We start from the raw sequence: 23,837 nt of genomic DNA, 5'->3' as shown, positions 1-23,837 counted from the left end.
ATTCGCCTTGAGCTGCCATTTGCTGTACGCCAGGCAGATGGACTCTGCAGACACACCTGTTGCAAGTGAAATGAAGCCGAAAATGCTTTCAAATACCCACAACGCGATTCCGTCTTGCATCCTGTCAGTTGCTGTGCCAAGAACTTTACCTCGAAGATGATACGATTATTTTGCAACCTCCTCTTAGTTTTCAGATTTATCAGCAAAACAAACAAAGCAGCCAGAGTGAGGGAAAAGTGTATTTCACAGTCATTATAAAAGCACATATATTTAATCATGGTGACATAAATACAGTCCTTACTTGTGACCAAATCATACAATTAAGGTTGACTTTTCCTCCAGGACGTCACACGATGTTGGTTCAGCCACCTCCGTCGGTTAAGTACAGGCTGACTGAGCTCACAGGCGCAGACTAATGAGAGACAGTCATGGCTCAAACGAACGACACACTTGGTCCTTACCAAAGGGAGAGTCAAGTTTTCCATATAAATATAATAAAATAATAAAAGAATTTAACATTTCTTCTTTTACTCAATTTCATAGATTGGCCAGGTGCTCACACACACACACAATAGTTTTCCACCCCCCACCCCCGCACCCCCTCACTGGGTTCAGAATTGACCTGAGTTCACAGTTCAAGTTGCCAATGGTGACACGGTTGGTCAGTTGCAGGACCGTCTGCAGTGTTCTTGAAGTGTGCGAGGGACGGGAAGCGTCCCAACAAGCTAACGGTGACACACTCATGTTCTCAAGGCAAGTAAAACACAAGAAAGAGACATAAAAGGCCAGACGAAGTTCACAGGCACAGCTATGCAGCCCTCAAACCTGCAGAGGGGGCCCCTGAAGCTGGAAACCAGCTTCCGAAACAGCTTCTTCACCCATCAAAAACCAAAACTTCACGGCAGATGGAGAAAGGGACCTTTCTCCGATGCTTCTTTTCTTTCTCTCTGCTTAAAAAGCTCTATTTTCAATGGAAAGTTCCAGAACCCGGTCTGGAGCCAAACAAAGGAATGTCACCAACAGCCAGGAGCCTGACTGCCTTGGGCTGGGGCGATCCCATCAAGCGGGAAGCTGCAGCCCAAGATCCTGTCAAGCCAAGACTGGGCATGGGGGTGGCTTCCAGGGAGAGCCAGATATCCGTGCCCTCCTCACTCAGCCAGAGACGTGTGGGGCAGAAGGTCACCGCTGGTGAATGAGGAACCACTCCCACTGCCCTCTGGCGCAGGCTGGCTGCCAGCAGAAGTGAAGGCAGGCTTTGCAATGCTCCAGGCCTGCTTCAGAATCAGTGAGCTGAGAGGACCAGCCCTGGGGTGGCCACAGCGGTGGTTTCTGGTCATGCCTGCACCAACCAACAGTTAAAGACTCCAAGCCGCAGTGTAACCTGTCTCCCAAGCTGACGGCTATCCAACCCGTGCTGATTCTTCTTTTTCCGGTTCTGCTCATGACTGAGTGGTCCCCACCAAGTGCCAGGGCCCAGGGGAGCCAGCCCCAAGCCAGCTCCAGCCAGACATAGTCACACAACATGGAGGTCCACAAAACACGTATGCAGCGACGGCATGGACACAGACCCGGAGATGTATCTTTGGTTCCATCCTTGGCAAAAGGTGTGAAAACAAAACAAGGACTCAAAGCCTGTTTGGGGAACACCGCTTTCTTCAAAGAAGACGTGGTGCTGTATTTTGAACGTGATTCTCTCCAGGCAAGCCTCTCACAGCTCACTGCCAACTGGCGGAGTTCTAAACCAAACTTATTTTCTTGGCAGCTGGAAAACTGCATTGCACAGAGGTAATGGTGCCTTCTAGGTACATCCATATCCAACCTTAACCATTTTCTCTCTTTCTAAATAACCAAATCTGACTATGCTCTATAGCTCCAGAAGGATGGGGGCTCTGAGGATATGATGGGAAGAACACAGGGCCGGCTGTGATCAGTGACCACCAGCCACTAAAAACATCACCTGGGTGGGCTCTGATGCCCTCCACGCATATCCTCTCACAAGAACAGGAGTTTGCCGAAATCACTTTCCATCTCTCCATCCAGGTTTTTAAGAATTATGTTGCTTTGATTCAGTGATATCACATAAAGAAAAATCATCTTTGGGAAAGATAATTCAACTATTAGCAAGTTTCAACCAAAAAAGAAAAAAAAAAAGTCAAAACCTTGCTTGGCAAATGAGTGTCCCCACTGGTCCTTTCCTCTCACCAGGGTCCCTGCTGTTTGGACCAGTCTTTGATCAGATGCCCCGTTTTGCTCAGAGGGGTTGGTGCTGGTTTCAGAGGCTCCTGCCCATCTTCTTCAAGGGTTCCTGGAGGCTGGTGCTCTGGGGCACCAGCTCTTGCCACCCTGCAGGGATTCACTTCTAGGAAAGGAGGGGAAACCGTGGCCTGGGTGAACCCCTCTGTGAACCCCTCTGACTGCTGAAAAGGGAACCACCCGCTGAGAGGCACACACAGAACACAAAATGGAGAAAGAGTTCGAAAGGTCTGTAATTGGAGGAGCCCAGAGGCCGATGCACGGTTTTTGCCTGCCCGGGCCCAGCTGGGAGGCGGGCAAAGGGTCGGTGATTGGTGGGAGGAGGGAGGCCACGCATGATCAGAGCTGGCTGCACAGAAGGCCACCTCCCCGGGGATCCCAGCATCCCCGGGGGAACCTGACTTGAGACCAGGGTATGCGGGCTCTGGGTCTGCAGGTTTCAGCTGTGGGGACATCACACGTCAGGAGGAGGTGGGGCCGGGAAAGATGCTCAGTGAGAGGCCTCTGAGTCTTCACACCCTGATGGACGCATGGAGCTGCTCACTGCTTCCTGTGGAAACACCCAGAACCCCGCTGCTGGCCGAGTTAGCACTGGCCTTTGACCCCGTCAGCCACGTTGAAGGAGAGGCTCACGGGGGCCGTGGGCTGCAGCGGGGGCATGCTGGCCTCCAGGGGCCTGTCAGCTGGGGGCTGCACACTCTGGTGCCGCTTTCTCAGCATCTGTCCGACGCCCATCATGGGGAACCTGCCTCGGCTTTTCACACAGTGTGGGCTCCCCAGGGGCTGAGTGGAGCCGTTACCTGGCCCTGGGGGTGGGGAACACACGCCCTCCTCTTTGGGGGGGCTGTTCTTATCATCGTAGGCAAAGGAGACCAGAGTTGGGTGCAAAGGGGTTTGGAGAGCGGATGGGCTTCCGGGCAGCAGGACGGGCGAGAGCGTCCGCTCACCGGGACTCCCGCGAGCCAGGCCCCCGGGGGAGCTCAGGATCCTGTAGTGATGGGATGGGGACAGCACTTCCGTCTGCTCGTCGCGGTCCACGGACTCGAAGGAGCGCACCATGTCCAGCATCAGGGGGTCTTCCTTGGCGGGGATGCCGGTGCTCCCAGGCCCTGGCTGAGGGGGCTCCGGTTTCTTGACAATCTTGGGGGTCCTGGGGGGTGGCACCGGGATGAACTCCATGGAGGAAGAAGCCACACAATTGGAGTCCGAGGTTTTGCGGAAAATATTACGGCAGCCGAAGGAATCTGCACATCAAGGAGGCAAAGGAAATCATGAAGATGGCTATACCAACAGGGCCAACGGCCCTGCTGCCACCTGCTCCGACCTCCAGCGTGACTGAGACAGTGAGAAGTTACCCAGGGAGGCCAGGAGAAACCGAGAAGCAAACGGCCTCAGCATCTGACTCACCCTATGGGAAACCAGATGGTCGTCCTAGAACAGAGGGGACAGAAGGCTGGTGACAGGAGGCCTCCTGGGTTCCGATTCACCTCGTGGAACCAGCTTAACATCCACTCTCCTTTTGAATTCTTTTTTCCCCTCAAAGTAAGTTTTTAAAAAAATTTTTATTTACTTTTTAAAAATTGCTTTTTAAATTTTTTTAAAATGGAGATACTGGGGATTGAACCCAGGACCTCATGCATGCTAAGCACGTGCTCTACCACTAAATTATACCCCAGCCCCCTCTGCTCTCCTTTTGGTTGCTTAAAATTCTGGACCCCACCAAAGAACCTTTAAATATAAAGGCACATGGCTCAACAGAATGACCAGAAAACTGCTGGAAGGACATGGAATCCAACATGCTGAGGACTTGCAAATTTGGTCCTCAGGTAATCAAAACTGGAAGGAGGGTTTTGCTCATGACTTTTTTTTTAATTATGGTAAAAAATACATAACATAAGTTTATCATCTCAACCATTTTTAAGTGCAGAGCTCAGTAGTGTTAACTGCATTCACACTGTTGTGAAACAGAACTCTTCACATTGCAAATCTAATAGCTGTTGCCGGGGGCAACCGGTCTGTGAATCTGACTGCTCTAGGTCCCTCATATGAGTGGAATCTACAATATTGGTCCTTTCGTGACTGGCCTGTTTCACTGAAGGTAACGTCCTCAGGGTTCACCGGTGCTGTAGCATGGGGTCAGAGTTCCCTTCCTTTTTGAGAACTCCCTCATGACTTTTGGTCTCCCCGGAGCCTCATCTAGTTCTGAACAAGGGAGAAACACTCTTCCATCTATATATTTAGGGCAACCAGCCAATCCCCATGGCTTCCATCTCAAGTTGGCATAGACTAGAATCTAGGTTTGCAGATTCTGCCAGAAAAGAAAGGGAAAATCCCCACGAATGTGGAGCCAAGGGAAGTAAAGCCAAGTTCCTGGGGAACAGGCTCTGTGTCAGCTGCCTTGTTTTACCGTCACATTTTACAGGCCCCGTCGGGGCCGAGTGGCAGGAACAAGCTGCCACCACCGGGAGTGATTTCAGGGGCAGCCAAGGGCACTGGGAATCCTCCTCGCCTTACATAAATAAACACACGGATCCCGAAATAAACCTCCTCCTCAGGCCAGCACAGATGCCTGAGCTTCACCGGCAGGAAGAAGTAAGATTTCATTGACGGCTAACGTCTTCCAGGCTTCCAGCTGGCACGGGCGCCCCTCCCCTCTCCCTGAGATGCGCGTGCTCCCACCTTGCAGCCCAGCTTGTCCCTCCGCCCAGCCCTGCTCCCTTCACCTTCCCACACCTGTAGATCCTGGGAGGCTGCCTCACACACTCGCCCTACAAATCTCCCCCATCAGAGTCAGCCCCGGGGCACCGACCAGACCCTGCATCCTTCCCAGCAAGGAGGGCGTGGACACCGGCCCGACCCTTGAGCACGATGCCAGCTCCTCTTCGCCCCGCCCTCCCGGGAGGCCGTAGGCTACACAGGCCTGGAGGGAAAGCCCGAGAGCCAGGCTGCGCGTTTGGGAACCTGGACTCCATCACTTCCCAGCTCTCCGACTTCGGACAGCTCTCTGCTGTTTCCTCGTCTCTAGAAATGGGGGTGAGAATGATCTCACCGGGTTGAGGTAAGAGTTGAAACAGCGCCTGCCACACAGTGAGTGGTCAGTGTTAGCAGTTATACCATCTCCGGGCTGTTCTAAGCCAACAGGCTCTCAACTCCCAGGAGGAAGGAAAAACACAAAGAAACAGAAGACTGTTGGCCTGGGAAGGTACCAAGGAATGGACTCCACCTCTGAGGCCGCACATTTATCCCAAATACACAGCAGTGATCTAGACTTTCTTGCGGGTATTTCCACAGGACGCCGCTGTCAAGGGCCCAGATTCGCTGCTGGTCCCAAAGCCAGAAAGGAGAATCTCCCAAGGAGGGACAAGCACAGGCCCTCCAGTGAGACCTGCAGGACAAAACTGGACCAAGCGGGGTTGTCCTTTCCGGGTGAGAGCCAGTGTCTCAGTGTCCGCAGACCCGTGCCGCTCGGGGCTGCTTCAGCCTCCCCAGCACTTTCCTGCTTCCCCAGGGAACCGCTGGTTGGTGTCAGACAGCCAGGGCCCTCTCTGAACCTCAGTCACTTCTATTTAAAACAAAGGGATTGTACTGAACCCCATGATCTCTCCCATGCCACCCCCTTCCATGTAACAAAGACCTGTCCTCAATACCGTGCACACCATCTCCACTTTCCCAAGTCCTGCCTGCACAGGTGGCCAGCACCATGCCGCATGGACCCTGATTGTCCTTGGGTACCTCACATGTGTTAACTCTGCTTTCCCACGGGCATGAGAATGGGTCTGTCCCGGGGGCCCACACAGCCACGTCGCTGAACACGAGTGGCCTGGCCAGAGACCCCGGGGCTGACGCACCTTTGTCGGGGAAGCCGGGCTTGGCGGCCTTCCGGTCCTTCAGCAGGGCCCTGGTGTTCTGAGTCTGCGTGAGGAGCGAGGCTGAGGGCTGTTTGTGTGGTGGCAGGTTCTTGTCCAGCTTCTTGGAAAATGGCCGATGAAGAAAGTCCCCTCTTTTTTCTTGTTCTTTGGGCTTTTTATCCTTCAAATCAGAAGGAAACATATGTACTCAGATGCACACAAGAATATACAATGTGATTCCTCTTTGAAGAGTTGGGGGAAGGGATAAATTAGGAATTTGGCATAAATAGATATGCACTATTATACATAAAATAGATAAACAACAAGGACCTACTATATAGCACAGGGAATTACAGTCAATATCTTGTAATAACCCATAATGGAAAAAAATCTGAAAAAAATGTATGTATAACTGACTCACTCTGATGTACACCTGAAACATTATAAATCAACTATACTTCAATTTTTTAAAAAAGCCACACCTTGAAAAATAAAAAGTTATCGAAGTAGAGTTAAGAAACCCCAGTTTTTCAAAACACAGTGCTCTTAGCTGCATGTTGAACAACAGAAGGGCCGAGGCCCAGTGATGCTCCGGGGAACCCGCCTCCCTCTCTCTGGGCACAGCAGGCTTCAGTCGTCCCTCGCTGTCTGCACTGTGCTGTTTCAAGGTGTTCCAACAAGGACAAGGTCATCCCTGGGCGGTCAGTGACTCCAGAACACACTGAACAAACCGAGGCAAAGCAGATGAGGACCTGAGGAAATCTGCCGTCTTACTGAAAGCAGGGCCCTAAGATTCTGCCCACAGCAGTGGTTTTGCAAAGGCAGCTTTGCAAAGGAAACATAACCGCTTCCATCTTAACCTCAGTGTTGGTGTGTTTAGTCAATCCGAGGGGGTGGACAACAGCCCCCCGGAGCCCGGAGCCAGCCTGGGTGAGTTTCTGACCCCTTTCCCACCTCTGGTCGTGGGGCACTTACTCGTGTACTTAAACTGGCTCGATTCAGCGTTTGCGCTGTCAGTCTTACCTTGACTGAACTCAATTAGAATGTCTGATGGGAGTGAATCTGACTGTTTTCTAAATCTTCAACCCCACAGCCTCTGGCATAAAGCCAAGGCACGGAGAGAAAGTGTAATAAACAGTTATTGAAATATTGAAAAACAAAAACAAAAAAGCCAGTGGAAGCTGAACTGAATTAAAATGAATTGAGTTCAAGCTTCTGGGAAGGGTGATGCCACTAAGAAGTTTTTTTCCTGGCCCTAAAGATCGTGTTTGATGCTTGCTGGTAAACGGAGGCAACCCAATCCCTGACCTCACCCCGAGTGAGGGGGGACGGGGCAAAGGGGAGACAGATTTTCACATTTTTGCCTTAAACTTTAAGAGCATTTGCAATTCAAGAGAGCTCATCTATTTTTCATGGATGTTGTTGAAAAGCTTCTCAAGGAAACATCTCCCTGCACTTGCAGAGCCCTTTCTAATGAGGATTTTCAAAGCTTTTTTGGATTGGGGTTCATTATGCCGGGGTTTTGAGTGGGAAAGAACAGCAGGGAAGAGAAGGGAAGTGGGGACCCCCAGCCCAGCTTTGAGTGTCACCATGGGGACAGCAGCTCCCAGGAGCCTGGGCCTTGGCTGAGGTGGCTCGTCACGCGGGGGTGAGGCGGGAGGAAAAGAGGGGTGACACTTCCACAAATGCCTCCCCTCCGGCATCTGAACAGCCACCGATGCCTTCACTGAGGATGCCTGAATGCCAGATGCTGCTCTGGCAGGACCCACGATGAGGCAAATCCTGTCCTCCCCTCTTCCAGAGGACCCTGCAGTGGTTAAATCATTCACGTAGGAGCCAGACAACATCCCAGATTTTCACCTTCCTCCCTGAAAGTCCGTGTTCTGAACCCTTGACTCCACGCTGCCTTCTGGAAGCCTGGGGCAGGGCCAGGCAGTACCAGGGGTGGAGAGAGAGGCTGGACACAGCGACTGGCCATGGGCAGGGACCACATTGTAGTTCGAGGGCTACAGGTCAGTATCCAGGATGCTACAGGGGGTGGGGGCCATGTGCAGGATGCTATGAAGGGGAAAGGGGACATCTGCTCCTGGTCATCTTGGTCAAGGCCAAGCACAGTTCTCCACCACCTTCCTCTCCCTGTATCTACCAAACATGAACAGGCCCCCTTCTCTACGGCAAAGGAGAGTGAGTTTTCACGTTGCCCCCTCCCCACATTCCTGTCCCAAAAAGTCTGGCAGAATTCCATCCTTTGGCTCCGTTCTTCCTATCTCTGTTTTTATGAGAAAACTCATTCGTTCTACCTGTTTACATCTTAAACATGAAAAAAGAAATCAAATGTACTTTGGTGATACGTTATAAAACAGCATTTGGAAGAAAAAACAAAACTGAGTGTTCCCCTCCCTCCATCCTGTCTAAGGGTGCTTTTTAGAAGGATGAGCACTCCGTCCTTCGGGCTGCTCTGCGGTCCCCACACCTAGAGGGCTTCCTGCGTGGCTCCCTGCATTCACCTCAGCTCCTTCCCAAGTCTCCTTGGGTCCTCACGCTGGAGGATCAAGATACAAACTTTTAAGGGGCCAGTATCACCACCCAGAGTTCATGAATCAAAAGGTGTCCAAGAATGATTCTTCTGCAGAAATAGACCAAGCTTGGTTCTAGAAGTCTCTGCTGTAACTGACCAAGGGGTATTTGGCAACCAGTAGAAAGCCCAGATGCGGGCAGAAGAATGGGTATGTGGATTTATTAGGACTAAAGATTCCGGGAAGCCCTGCCTAGGCCCCCCTGCTGAACTTACTAACCCCAGGGTCTTGAACCCTGGTGCTTCCTCCAAAACCCTCCAGAGCACCCTTCTCCAGCTTAAAAGGATGGCTGACTTCATAGTGACCAGTTTTCTAGGGGGATGCCAAGAGTTCATCACCTGACCGCTCCCTGCAGGGGACAAACCCCTGGGTCAGTCCACATGGAAGGATCACCAGCCCGCAGGACACAGGTTTGTTTACAAGCAGCCAACCTCCTGTCTTCCAGACACAGGTTACAAATGCAACCGATCATCCAGTTTTACCTTTTCATTTGCATGGCCTATTTTCTCCAAAGGAGGTTTCCGAGGGAGCAGGATGCTAAATTGCCTTATGTAACAGAAACAGATCTTCAGAAGGACTAATTATGTTCCCCCTTCGACAGGCCTGCACCCACTCCCGCGCCCCGCCCAGCAACGCTGGCTGCCTGCAGGCCTCTTTGGTGTCCTGCTGATTCTCACGGGTGGGCAGTGCACCCCTCACCCACGTGCACCTGTCGGTGGGCAATGGAGCTGAAGCTGCCAGTTTGGGGGTCTTCTTTGCCCCCGCCAGCACTCATCCCGCACCCTCAAGGCAGAGCCAAGAGGAGACCACGTGACACACCGGATGCAAGCAAGCCCCACACAAAACAGCTTTTTGTTTCCTTTAAACCATTTTCCACCCACCACACATGTGCAAGGACATTTACAAAACTGGACACTTTGAAAGTGTGGCCCTGTGAAGGATTATCTACCCAAGACGTGTTGGATGTCATGGACTGTTTAAGGGAGGAGAGGAAGAAGCCAGTGAGGATGACCCACTGGGCTCCTAGAGGGGGAGGTCTGCAGGTTCCGCAGCCTGAACAAGGAGGAAGCCGGTCCTCAGCCTCTGAGACGTGAGCTCCCGGAGGCTGGTGCCTCTAGACTGTTCCCTGCGACTCCAGGTTCCAGAGAGACCCCTCCTCTTGCCTTCCCAGTCTCGCTCCTGAAGGCATCGTCAGGTGACCTTCGGCAAGTCACTTCCCCTTGAGGGCTGCACCTCCCCATCTGTAACCAAAAGGATGGGTCCCTCCCAGCTCTTTGGGGATACAAATGAACCTCACATCTCACCTGCTTCATTGCCTGCAAGGCTAAGGCATCCATCTAACAAGGACAGATGTGGCAATGCCTCCTGAGCTCCTCCCCCCCACCCCCCCACCCCGGCTGTAGGAAGAAGTGCTGCCTGGGGGCGGGGGCAGGGGCCCCCCTCACCCCTCGCACAGCGAAGAGCTGACCCCAGAGCGTGATGGCGCGGCAGAGGGTCTCAAAGTGTCCCCTTTGAGAAACCATCAAGACGGGCTCAGTGTGGGCTTTCTGGAGCCTGGGGTCCCCGTGCGGATGAGGCAACCTCACATGGCAGTTTGGAGCATCAGAACTAGATGTGGACTGTGGACACCCGGGATGGCGCAGGGACCCAGCTGTCATTTGTTCGTTGATTTTGGTTCCTTGCTGCCCATAACATAAGGGAAAGCCACAGAGGCCTGATTTTGCCTTAGGAAACACACGAATGAGTTGAGAAAAAGAGGGCTTGGTTCTTAACTTAGGCCACTGAGCCGGGAAGCCCTGGACTGCTGCAACCCCCACATCTATGCAGATAGAAACATGAACGCATAGCCAAGCGTGTAGTTATAGCAAGACAGTTTAAAGAAACAATAGAAGTCAACTAAACATAGAAAGAACTGGTCTGATCCGAGGAGATTCTGATAAATCCACTTACAGCGGGATTCTGCAGGTTTTAATTCTGGACAAGATGAGGGTGTGTAGAGTCCAGAGCCCCGGGCAGAGATCCGCCAGCCTTCAGAGCCATAGTGATGGCTGCGTTCATGTGCCAAGTTGGCTAGGCCAGGGTACCCTGTGTCTGGTCAAACCCCAGTCTACACGTTGCAGTGAAGGTATGTTTTAAATGTGATTAACATTTAAATCAGCAGGCTTTTTGAGTTAAGCAGACTACCCTCCACAATCTGGGTGGGCTTCATGGAGTCAGTTGAAAGCCTTAAGAGAAAAAGACGGAGTGTCCTGAGGAACAAATTCTGCTTCCAGAAGGCTCTGGGACTCGAGCTGAAACATCAACTCTTCCCTGGGTGTCCAGGCATCACACACACACACACACATACACACACACACCCTTTTGGATCTGTTTCTCTGGAGAACTCTGACTGTCCATCACAACCCCCTAGTTCTTACCTGTACAGCATGAAATTCAAGGTCTCTTGTCCAGGTGTCCAGGGAGGCCTGTAAAAAGCAGCATTTTTCAACAATTCAAGAAGCTGCACCTGTTGTTTATTCCCTAAACTCTACCCCCTACCACTGACAGCTCTGATGAAAGATTATTCATTTCAATATTTATAGACAAGAAATCAAATAGTGGTGGAAGCAGGCATCAGATGTCCTAATTCCTGCCCTGAATAGATTTTCTAGGTAAGGTTTTTATTAAAGTCTAGGACACGTAATAGAGGGGGCGCTTTGATGACCAGTAAGTAGTTCAGTGTTTTCTCAAACAGCAGAAGCATGTATGGAAATGGCACCCTGATGAAGAAACAGAACCGAGCGGGCACCTGGAAGTCCCTTGTGCCCCATGTCCTCGCCCCGTCCCCAAAGGTAACTACCATTCTGATTTCTAACAGCACAGCTTGACCTGATTCCAAAATTTATTTTTAAAATTTGTACAAATTCTGCAATAAGATACAAAGCCAACATTGTAATACTTTACCTTTAAACTTATAGTCCCCTTTAAGTGTTTATAGTCCCCCAAAATGCGTATGTTGGAATCCTAAGCCCTAGACCTCAGAATGTGACCTTGCTTGAAGACAGGGTCAAGACAGGCCTGTCACATCCCCTTTGAAGCCTGGGGACGGGAGTGGGGGTGGAGGGGAGTTGGAGGGGTGTGAAAGCTCACTCTCCTTTGCCTTTGAGAAGAGTAATTGTTCATGTTACCTTTACAGAGGTAGTCAAGTTAAGGTGAAGTCATCTGGGTGGGTTCTAATGCAGTGTGACTGGTACCCTTATAGAAAGAGGAAACTGATCGCAGACACACACACACACACACAGAACACGATGTGAAGATGCAGGTAGAGATCGGGCTGATGCTTCTGCAAGTCGAGGAACCAAAGGTGGCCAGCAAACCACCAGAAGCTAGGGAGGCATGAAAGAGATCCCTCCCAGAGCCTTCAGGGGAACCAACCCTGCCGACATCTCAACCTTGGACTTCTTGCCTATAGACCTGTGAGATGCCACATTCCTTTGTTTGAGGCACTCAGTGTGGGGGACTTTGTTATGGCCGCCGGAGCAAACTCATACGGTCCCTCCGCCACCCTCGGCACCCCTTTTCTTCCCAAACTGCAATATTGCTTTGACACTACAGAGAAGCCCTCCTCGTGCTACTGTACAGTTTCCTACAAATCAGCATTATTTTTAAAAACTTGAACAAAAATGGCTCTCTGTGGCTTCAATAAACCAGTTTAAAAGTGATGACCACCCTTCCATGACCCCCACAGTCCTCAAGGGCCTCTGTTTTAGGGAAAGGAGTCTCAGAGGCGTCACATGCCCATGGTGCTCTTCGATGAGACAAGTGTGTCATGTTTCCAGACACACTCTGCCTGTTACAGGAAGAAGAGGTAGAGAAAGTGTTCAAGTCGTAAACTGACAGCACTGTCATCCCAAGGGAAGTTTTTTAATTCAACTTAATTTGGCTCCTTTGTCTCCTAGGAGAAAAAGAACTGGAATTGAGAAGAAGAAAGAGGCCATCACATGACCTCGATGCCTGGACACGGCCCCAGAGCCCGTCTGTGTGCAACCTTGAACTTCTGTCCACTGCTCCTGCTCCCCACCCCGGCTCCCCTGCCGCCTGGTGGCTTCTCCTCCGGGACCGCTGATGGGAACTGGAAGGAAACCCACAGAGGCTCTGAGTGGGCTTCACCTGGGAAACCTGGCCTCCTTCAGACTTTCTTACCACCTTTTCTAACTGGCCCCATTCCACTTTCTAGGTTCCAACAGAGCCGAGTTGGATAATCTAGTCATAGCCTGTAATTTAATTAGCACAAGGATCGCTGCAGTTTGGAGAAAACAAATGGATCATAGAAAACTGAAATGCTATTTTCCCACTAGCGTTCCTATTCAAACCCTAACCATTAAATATTTCAACAAATGTTTGAAAATGCTTACCATGTGTTTTGGGGCCAAAAGAAATAATCAGCTGAGAAAAATAAGCTGGATGGAAAAAAAGGGGGCCCCTTTTCCATCGTGGCTCCGACACGTTTGAACACATGAGCCGGGTCAGGTACCAGAGCGACGAAGGACATGGGCATCAGCCAAGTGGCTTAGAGGCCACCCGGGGCACACACGTGGGGGCACGTGGTATATCTCAGTTTGCATTATTACCTGAGGCCCTAAAAGGTCAAATGCAAAGCAAGAGGCAGGGGAGCCTAAGAGTGAATTCTGCAAACCCCGGGCCCCAGCCAAGGTGACTGCCCACAGTACAAATGACTGTAAGAAGTCCCTCCCTGCCGTAGGGCATGGCCATCAGGGGATGAGGGTTCAATCTGTGTACTATAGTGCAAGCAGTGCCTCTACCTTGATCAAGTTAGATGTCCCACCTGGCATGTTCAAGCTTCTCCAGGCGCTGGCTCAATTCTATTTTTCTGAGACTTGGGTCAAAGTCAACTCGATTATTTCTTTTGTTGATTTAGCAAATTTTTTCTTGAGCCCCTGCTGCATGCCAGGCTTTGTGGGGGCTCTAGGGACTTTCTCTGCTCTTAAGAACTCACAGTCCAGAGTGGGAAAGAGACATTCAAATAGTCCCTAAACAAATGAAACCCTGCCAATGGGACAAGCCCCAGGATGCAGAACGTGGTGTGACAGCCCGCACTGGAGGGGTGCAATCTAATGGCAGAGGTCAGACAATGGCAGAGATCCAGGAGAACAGGAGCCTGCCTTGGGATCTGAAGATATATAGACATCAACTCAGCAGAAAGGGGTGGGGAGAACATTCTGGAAGAGGGAACAGGGCGTGCACAGTCCTGGCAGCCAAGAGAGCACAGAAGTTAGAAGACCCATTGGACAGAGCACAAAGCAAGAAGCAGGGCTGGGGCTGGGGATGTGAGGGGTGGATGGGGCTGGGAGAGGAGACTGGAGGAGCTGACAGAAGCCGGTCCAATCCGGGACATGGTGGCCACGTCACAGAGTTTGCCTTCCAGGATATGGAAAGAAGCCTTTGAAAGTTTCGAGCAGGGAAGTGACACGGTCTGACTTGAGTGTGAATAGCTCACTCTGGCTAGTGTGTGGAGGACAGAGTGCCAGGCAGTCGTGGGGAAGGAGGGAGACCAGTTAGGAGGCTGTGGCAGCGGTCCAGGCAAGAGGGGAGAATGGGGATGGAGAGAGTGGGGGCGGTGCTGCTTCTCAGGGTGAGGGCAAGGAATCAAAAGGACTCCCGGGTTTCTGCCCTGTACTGAGGGCGGGGCTGCCATTTGGAGACAGAGACTAGGGGTCAGGAGAGAGGTGGTTCCAGGTGTGCTAGATTTGAGACATCTTGCTTATGCAAGAGGAGGCTTAGTTAGCAATTGGCCAGAGGCGTCTGGGGCTCAGGGGAGCCTGGCCCCTACACCATCTCCACCTAAAAGCCATGTGTGTGCTTGCAGCTCAGCCCCAGGCTGCACATCCCCCTCCAAAGGCTCACCTCCAGCCTGGGGTCAAGGCGAGGCCCACTCAGGCTGCTCTGAATGCACACCCCTCCCCACTCACCCCTGGTGTTCCTTCCTCTTCCCCCACCGCGGATCCTCCCCAACCCCACATCTCCAAGCAGAAGCCACATCCTCTCCTCATCATTGCCAGAGACCTATGCTCCCTGTCGTCACTCCCCCAAATACACGCGATCTCTTTTCTGCCTTTGCCACTTCCTCCAGGACGTCTAACTGCTCAGTTGTCACCACAGACCGTTTTATACTTGACCTTAACTGTGTCCTCCTGGGCACCCTTCCCTCCTGGGTCTCCGGCTGCTCCGTCATCTTTGACAGTTTCTCTGTCATCAAAGTGTCTCCTCTGCCTCCCTGAACCATGCCATCCTCCAGACTCTGTCTAGATCGGTCAGCCTCACCACTCCCCAGCTCCACACCTTGCCCACCTCCACACTTGGGGCAGCCACTTTTACACGTGGCATCTGGCAGCTCTGTACCCCATCACCTGCATCACCAGGTTGGCCTGGGTCGTGTCCCAATTACTTCCTGCTGTCACCAAGGAGCCCAGAGCAGTGTTCAGTCACCACCCCCCGGCCCCTCAATGCCTCTCAAAGACCCAGGAGACCTTCCTTCTCCAGTGACATGTGAGGCTTGTGGAATCAGGGTGAAAACTTATGGGTCAGAAGAGGGAAGAGGCAGTGGACAGGCCACCTGCCTCCCACTGAGCATGGAGGGCGGGTCCCTTTCTGATTTCTCCTCAAATGAAGGAATTCCTGGGTGTCCCAGGAGACGCTCTGGTGGCAGGGGGACTCAGGCACATGGAAGAGGCTCTGGAGGGGAAATGGAAGTGGGTTCCGTTTTCCATGGAAAATCACTGAGAAGGCAGAGGAGCCGCACTCAACAAAACAGCAAATGAGGGTCCCTGGGGGCACCGGGCTCCAGACCCCGGATCTGAATTTCCCAGGCATATTCTCTTAACAAGCGTGTATCTGGGGTCCAAATTTGGGATAATATGATACAAGTCTTTACCCTGAAATCAAAGAACCTTGGTATTTTCTCTCAGGTATGTTCTAGGTAGGTAGCATCCAGCCACCAAGGACAACTGCCTGGAAAGGCTTGATTCCATCTGACACTTTTTGCAGTTCCTCATCTTACTTTCTTCTTCTGATACCCAGTGTTACCTTCACTTCCATTTTTCAGCATCTCGTTTTCGCCTTTTGGAGCTCTGCCAGTGGTTTCCAACCTTGACTGTTCAAGGGAATCGTCCAGGGAGCTTTAAAAAAATACTGAACCCCACCCCCACCCCTTGAGATTCCACAGAATCAGTTCAAAGTGCGGCCTGGGCATCCGGATGTTCAAACGCTCCCCGGGGATTCGAATGTACGGCCCAGCTAAGAACCACAGTCTGGAGACTGAGCGATGGTGGTCTGGCTATAAACCATGTCTCAAAGGCTCAGTTAATTAAGCGAGTATTTGCCTTTGGCTACTTCTGTGTCCCATAATGATTGGTTTCCTTTCCACTCCACCCCCACAAAAATGGAAATTCACTCTTCCGGAGAGCTCCTGGTCTGTGTTTGGGGGTCACTCACCTCATAGGGCTCCTTGGTGGGCCTGCACTTTTCTATCTGATAGAGCTGGGTCTTGTAGCAGACACTGTCCTGGATGTCAGATTTCTACCAGAGAAGAGGGGAAAAAAAGCCTGGCTTAACTCATGGGAAGCAGAAATGTCCATTAAGCAGTCATTAATTTTTAAACCAGCGCTCGGCTGAGAAAGGGCAGAATGTGGTTGGCAAGGCCCTTAATTGCAGTGCAAAGCCTCATCGGAGGTCAGCCCGTAGGAGCCCGGGGAGAGCGCCGGGCCCAGAGTCAGGTGACCTGTCTCTGTTACTGGCTCTGCCAGGAAAGGGCCAGGCGGCCCTGGGCTCATCACTGCTCCTCGCTGGGCCTCAGCACTCTCACCTGTGCGATGAAGACCCCTCTAAGACGTGCAAGTGGAGACCGAATATGTGAGCAGGGAGGGACAACTTATTTTATCGAACTACTGACTAGGACACAGATCTTGCTTGTTTAAAAACAGCCCTAGTTCCTGCCCCCTCCCCCGCCCCGCCCAATAAAAGTCACATCCATTCATAATAGCGTTTCAAGAAGACAGATAACCACCCCTAAGATGACCCAGGAGCATGACTTAGGTGTAATGCTCTTTGGTGGCAGGTGTAATTAAATGACTGATTAATTGATCAACCAACAAATATTCATGGGATGCCTTTACAGGCTCTCCAAATTAAAGTCCAGGCCTCTAGGTCTTAGAAAGAGGAAACAAGAATCAAGGGAGAGGGGGAGAAATGACAAATAATTAAGGTATAATATTTACTTTTTAGTTCACTAGTTTCACTCTCAAAATTATACATGTTTGTTAGTAGCTAGCGAATGATATTATTAACTGGGACAGTGCAATGACAGTAGCCTTGTGTGGAAATTACTATCAGACCAGATATGACTGTCTGTGGGGAATAATTCACTCTTAAAAGCAGCCACCCACCTCGACAGTGGTTCTCAGACCAGCTACGTCCTATGATTTAAGGGTAAATTTTGAAACAGACACAATCAAATAAGAACCTTCTCCAGTTAGAACTACATTAGTTGAGTTTCTGGGAACTTCTCAGCAGATAAAACCACAGAGCTCTGCAGCCCTGCAACATTCGCAGCCCTGATGCTGGGCAAACAAAGCAGATGGCAAGACACCCGGAGAAACCAAGACACAGCCCAAGAGCTTCAGGCAAACCTCTCTTACATGGGAGGAGCCGCGTGATTGTTTAAGGGCGCGAGCAGCCAAAGTTTGCATCTGTAGATGTGGAGGTTGACATAGAAAGAAACTATTTTTAAAGCGAAAGCCCCTCTATCTTACTGATCAGTAGCCAGAGAACCAGTTCTGCCAAAAGAAGAATGTCTGAATCTGCCAGCTTACTTGAGAAAAGAGCAGTGTCATCCTTTAAATATGTGAAATCGTGAACTTTACAGCCAGTTTCATGGAAACACTTTTTAAAAACTACTTTTTGAACAAATTCATCATTTCAAACAGAAAATCAGTGTGTTGACCCTCCTCTGTTCCTTCTACTTGAGAACTACTAGTCTCCTGGCACGGTGGTCCCCCCAAATGGTGTGTGACCTTGAGCTCATAACGCGTGAAAAAGTTGTCAGCAGGCACCAATAATACGTGCATATTTATTTAAAAATTATAAGCATGTACTGTACTAATATATCACGTACACTATAAAATATGCAATAAAATAGGAATTTTAAAGGATAAGATAAGGAAGAAATATAGGGCATATGGTCTCCTTACAGAAGAGAAATGAGAAACAGCTTCAAGCCTAACATGTCTTTTATGCTCATCACCATAGGTGAACGGAGCCTCTGCACAGTACAGGAGAATCTCTTAATCACTCCTATTGCACAATAAAATGATATAATTAACACACTACGTGTCAAAGGTCCTGGCCTCCACGTCTCTCCGGCAGTAGCTTTCCTGTGACCATGGCACTGTCTCTGAAATCTAGCCTCAAAGTTGCATACCTGTTTCCATCCAAAGTGTCGTCCCATCACTGCTTACAGAGTGTTTTATTTTCCCCCTATAAAACATTACTCTTTTTAAAAAAGCCTTTTACTATAGAGAATGTCTCTTCTTGTCTACATCTTTCCTTTGGTGTTTCACCAAATAAAAGTTGTTCTGTGGGTAATTTCCTGTTGAAGTCAAACCTGTGATGGACCCTAAGCTGAATCCACTTAGAAACATCAAGACTGCTGTTCAGTTGTTTAACAAAACGCCCATAAAGCTCCTTCATCTGCTCGGCAATGTTTTCGAAATGCCTCCCAAATCTATTTGATAACAAGAGACACATTCTCACCATCTTGTCTTCCGGGCATCATTTTGGTCATTTTGGTCATTTCTGCCTCATCAGGGAGAATATCATTTCCCCAACTGTCAGTGGATTTTTGTCCTTCGCTCTAATATAAAAGCCTCACAAAAGGTTTCTAAGACTATTGTTTAGTGAAGTTTTGTGATATCCTGGGCTATCACGTGACTTTAAATTGCACTGGAAAACTTTAGAAATTCGTCTTCATGTTCTGGATTGTAAATGTCATAACAGGGACAAACCCCCACAATCAGATCTCAAGGCGCCACAGACACGGGGTGAAGATCATCCTTCAAGACAGTGGGTATGAAATCAGCTTTCAGATGGGCTCCCTGACAATTCCAAATTTCTCGGGCTGGCGTCCTGTTAGATCTGGTCAGCCCCCGTCACTCCGAGTCAGAGAAACAGAAGGAGTGATACACAGGATCTATCACTGCCTTTGATCCAGTTTTCTTTGCAGAATTCTTTTTTAGCCATTGTCCATTTAGAAAGAGTTGACTGGATACGGAAGCATGTAAATTCCCTTACCCAGGCACGTATGCACTGCAGGTGGCAGAAGGATGAAGGTGCCCAAAGCAAGCGGGTACCACCATCCCCCCCGACTCCCAGCTGTACCTCCCTCATCTGCGACACATGACACCTGGACTTTCTGATGCCCAGATGGAGTGAAGGGGCCAAAGTCAAGCTGGTGAAGTTCCATTTCATTCTTGTTTTCTAGCAAAGTAAATGTAAACAGTGGCTTTCTCATACCCCGAGCTTTAGAGGTGAATGCCTGAGAGCCTCTGCTCCCCAACCTTTAAAGCCACACACGTCCCTGGTGCCTTTTAAGTGAGGAACCCAAGGAGCTACCAGAAACTGAAGGAAAAAGAAGCTCGAACCTCTCCCGAGTCTGCCCAGACCTTCACTCTGTGGGAGAACATTTGAAAAACACCTCAGATCAAAAGCGCTCTCTGAGAAGCAGGTTTGGGTACTATTTTCTCCCACGTTCAGGAAACCCAGCCTTACATTCGCTTCAATTAACAGCTCAGATCAAGTGTCAGCAACCGGGAAGGAAACACTTTGGGTGTCAGAGCTCCTCTTTCCTCAGAGGGTAAAGAGAGCCGCCGTGGGGCCCCACTCACCCCTGACAAATAGCGCTCGAGTTTCTTGTTTAGGAGGAAGTAGATGGCGAGGATGTGACAGGCACGGTTGGACAGCACTGTGTTGATCACGTCACTGTTCTTGTAGCCCAGCTTCTCGGTCATGTGCAGCACCACGCTGGGGCTCAGGTCTTCCAGGGAAATCCTGCTCGGCAGAGGGACAGAGGACCAGTCACATCTCCATCCTCCCTGAGAGGCCCTGGGGCCTGCTTAGTGATGCTCACAAACATGGCAGCACAGAGACCCCCACCCCCAACACACACACACACACACACACACACGCCCCCCATGGACAACCACATCCATCATTCACTCTTTCATTCACTTGACTTTTTATTATGAAAAATCCATGTACAGAAAAGTAGAAGGAATAGTACGATTACCCTACGTGTGCACCCATACATGGCTCTACCCATTGTTAATGTGTCACCATACATGCTTGCTTGCTTTATTTATTTATTTTCTATAGTATTTTATATCCCAGACATCGTGACATTTCATTCCTAAACACCTCAGTGTGCATCTTTAAAAACCAAGGGCATCTCCTGCAGAATCACAATACCATCAAAATACTCAACAAAATTCTAGTATGTCTTAATCTTCTCTGATATCTAGAGTATATTCACATGTCCTCAATTGTCCCAAACGTCTTTGCAATTTGACATTCTTTTCCCTTAAAGTGTATTTACTGGACATGGGCGGAGCCCGCACTTAAGTTGGGTGGAAGCTGGTGTGGGAAAGGAGAGTGTTCAGGAGCCAGTCCAGCCCGTGTTTAAAGGAGCAATGTGAGCTTACGAGCTCACAAATAGGGGATCTGGGGCTCAGCCATAAAGTAAGATGCTATTTGAGAGGCAGCGAGTGTAGAGGTTCATCTAGACACTGAACTAGGCTGCTCGGGTTTGAATTCTGGGGCTGCAACTTTTGACAGAACCTCAGAACCGTAACACTCGGAGAAACCACACAGTACACCCCCATAATGGTGCAGAAGAGGAAGCCGACTTGCCAAGTCCACAGGCCAGTTAGTAGGGGCAGGAAGGGCAGACCCAGGTCTGCTGGCCACCTTCCACCACCCTCAGTGTAACCTACGTCGGCCCTCCCTCTGCTACGTTTGGCTAAGTGCCGGCCAAAGAAAACACACCCAAGAAACCAGGAGGTCTGCCTTCTTCACTCCTGATGGCCACAAAATGACAAATGCTAGAAAAAAGGTTGAGTATGGTTGGCATGATTAATGGTTAAAAATAATAACGTTTGTTTAAAAAGGATACAATTAACTTGAAGACTGCCAAAGCACTTAACACAGAAAGCACAATTGTTTGAAACTAGCCGGTAACATCCAAGTGTGGGCAGGCCTGCCTTTGGTCAAGGAGATCACCACCCCCACTTGACCCCAACCCTGGCCAGTGAGATCCCTGCTGTGCCCCTGACATTGGCCAATCAGACCATGGCTTCGTGGCCTCACCCCTAGCCAATCAGATCATGATTTTTGTGACCCTCCCTCCACCCCTGACCAATCAACCCACAGCTACATTGGATGACCCCACCCCCAGAAGGCCCTGGCTATCTGACATCAACCATGGTTCCCTGGGGAGCAGGCCCTGGAAGGGGTGCCACCCGGGTGGGGCTGGGGAGTGGAGGAGAGAGGAGGAAGTGAGCAAGGGCAGACACCCCATCTCTGCCCTTCATATCCTTTGTCTTCAAAAACACATGAGCTCTGCCAGCATATAGGCTGTGGGCTGACTCCTGACTGAGAGGAATATTTTAAATATTTTCAATAAGCAATGTGTATATTTGGTGCTTTCCTGTGTCAGTTACTGAACTTGTATCATCGCTCCATGTTTGGATTACAGAGACGATGGTAATAAAATGTTCCGGAACACTAGGTATAATTCTGAGTAACATGAATCCAATTTTATTCCACTGAGGTCTAATTCTGTCCTGCGCTACCATTGGCCTCCTTCCCCTCCCACCCATCACCAGCGCTAACTACAGGTGTGGGAGACTGACCAGGCCCAGGCAGCGCAATGGGAGGGGGCGGCTTAGGGTCTGCTCTGAAAAAAATGTCAGCTCCCAGAACAGGGAGGCCAGCCCGGCACACCGCAACATCTGTGACTGGCTGGCATGAACATTTATTACAAAAAGTTTACTTTTAAAGACATTTTCCTCTTGCCTCTTGGAAGTCAACCTGGAGGCCCAAATGAATGAACAGAAGGCTTTACAGAAAAGTGATGTAAAGCATGGGACCTTTATTTTCTTTCTTTCCCAGAAGTAAAACATTGACAACATCTAAAATAATTAAATCTGGGGCTACACATGTTGGGAAGCTATAAAATAGACCTTATAAAGAAAATATTCCTTTCCTGGTCACATAGTCTTACTCCATTTATCTGTGTGCTGGTAAAACCAGAAAGATAATTATCAAAAGCACTTTTTTGCCTTATATATTTTTTTCAAAATAAAGACTGTAGAAATTAACATAACTGTAAACCAACTATATTTCAGTTAAAATAAAAAGACTGTAAATAACACGTGTCTTCCCCAATAGTTTACAGTTCTGGTTTCATTATTTAAAAACCACACATGGATTTGGCTCTAGTATAAAATGAATAATGGGCTTTAACCAAACAGTAGGCACTGAGCTGCTGTTTTCGTTAATATACAAGATTTTAACCATTTTTACGATCTACCTAATTAATCACGTGTAGCCTTTATGCTTTTGACCAAGTCCAAATGCAAAAATTATCAATCTGGCAAAGCCAATACAGATTACTAGAATTTAAGTTTTAATCTACAAAAGCCTGCCTATAACCCAGGGAGAAGGTACAAAATGAGATGCCAGGGCATGAGCCTTCGTGGATGAAGACGCGGCCAGCAGGGAGGGAGGAGGCTGTATTTAATACCGGTTTCCCTTCCTTCAACAGCTGCCCCGTTGAGTGGATTGATTATGCTCATTTTGACAGTGATTACATTAGGTTAATGACTCATTTGGAAGCTACTAATGCCTCCTCTTTTAACGGAGAGCATACCTGTGCGCTTCAGTGCGGTGTGAGCCTTGGGAACGAGGCATGGGTCCTCGGCTCTGCTTTCTGTTAGGGTAATAATCCTGGTGTCTGTTTCAGACACTAGACCAGACCGAGCCAGCACTGGAAACCAGCAGTCTATTTCCAGGTTCCCTTGGTAACCTGAGTAGCCTAGACTTCGTTTAAATTACCTCCCATGGGTGAAATGCTAGAATTCTAGAAGGCAGCTGAGTGAAAGCACCCCACCTATGGCCAGGCGAGCATCAGTGTGGCCCAGTAGCCTAGATGCACATCCCACACCCCACCCCCAGACCCCCTGAAGTTCTCCTAGAAGGTCCTCCCCGAGGCAGAGCCCGGCCTGCCCGTCTCAGCTGGAGACCTCAGTGCTGCCTCCTTCATAAGGCTTGTGGATGCTTCCAGACCTTCCTGGGCCTTTTGAACATGCGATCACAGAGGACACCTCTTTCCCTAGCCTGTCAGTCCCCCATCTGTCCCCCCTCATCAGTGGTTCTTCTGTCTTCATCTGAGCTTCAGATCTAGAATGTGCAGGCCATTCTCGGTCTGAAGGAAGAAGGACTCAAGGTAGCTCCCAATCCTGGAGGGTATCTGACCCACGTGGTCTTCATGTTTGCTCTAAAGTCACCAAGGTGAAGAGTTAGGGTTAGGGTTAGGGTTAGGGGTCCTCATTCCCTCCCTCCGGTGAGTTAACAGTAGGTCAAATGAGAAGGAAAAAAGTACAAGGAAATGTCTTCCTTCCTGTACTTGTTCTCAAATCTGGAGTCGACACCCCCGCATGGGGACGCGTGGGCCATCAGGTGTCCCTCAGGGTTTCCGCGCTGTGCATTCCGGCCTGTAAGCCTTCCTGAAAGAGCCCTCCCCATGGAAACGGCCAAGGTGCAGCCTTCCTGGGAAGTCCACAGGGAAGCACGGCCTCGAGGGCTCCTGCTCCTGCCCTTCTTCCTGCCCCGACACTGTAAGGCGGGGGACCCAGGACTGCAACACACATCGGAGCAAAGAAGTGGCAGAACAGGAGCCCAGGGGTGATCTGAAAGGGGAGGGGGCAATTCCACAGGATTCTACCTGATGCTGGCAGGAGAGCTCTTGAGTGGACCACACACGCAGACACACACACACACACACACACACACACTCAAGCCATGGCTAGTCTAAACGGTCCCTTTGTGTGAA

At 50.0% G+C, this 23,837-nt stretch overlaps 1 protein-coding gene across 1 annotated transcript in view; it reads right to left on the bottom strand.

The window, feature by feature from the left end:
* Nucleotides 1–221: 221 nt before the first annotated feature.
* HUNK (hormonally up-regulated Neu-associated kinase) overlaps nt 222–23,837 on the bottom strand; it is a 100,327-nt gene continuing 76,711 nt past the window's right edge. Inside the window, exons 7-11 of the mRNA XM_031458775.2 lie at nt 19,615–19,777; nt 16,169–16,252; nt 11,095–11,142; nt 6,102–6,282; nt 222–3,497 (exon numbers count right to left, since the gene is read on the bottom strand). Of these exons, the coding sequence (XP_031314635.1) occupies nt 2,839–3,497; nt 6,102–6,282; nt 11,095–11,142; nt 16,169–16,252; nt 19,615–19,777 (1,135 nt within the window). The 3' untranslated portion in view covers nt 222–2,838. The remainder of the gene's footprint in view (nt 3,498–6,101; nt 6,283–11,094; nt 11,143–16,168; nt 16,253–19,614; nt 19,778–23,837) is intronic.

This window comes from Camelus dromedarius, chromosome 2 (assembly GCF_036321535.1).
Source record: "Camelus dromedarius isolate mCamDro1 chromosome 2, mCamDro1.pat, whole genome shotgun sequence".
NCBI lineage: Eukaryota > Metazoa > Chordata > Mammalia > Artiodactyla > Camelidae > Camelus > Camelus dromedarius.
The sequence above is the reverse complement of the archived record's forward strand: the minus strand, read 5'-3'. Positions and strand labels throughout refer to the sequence as shown.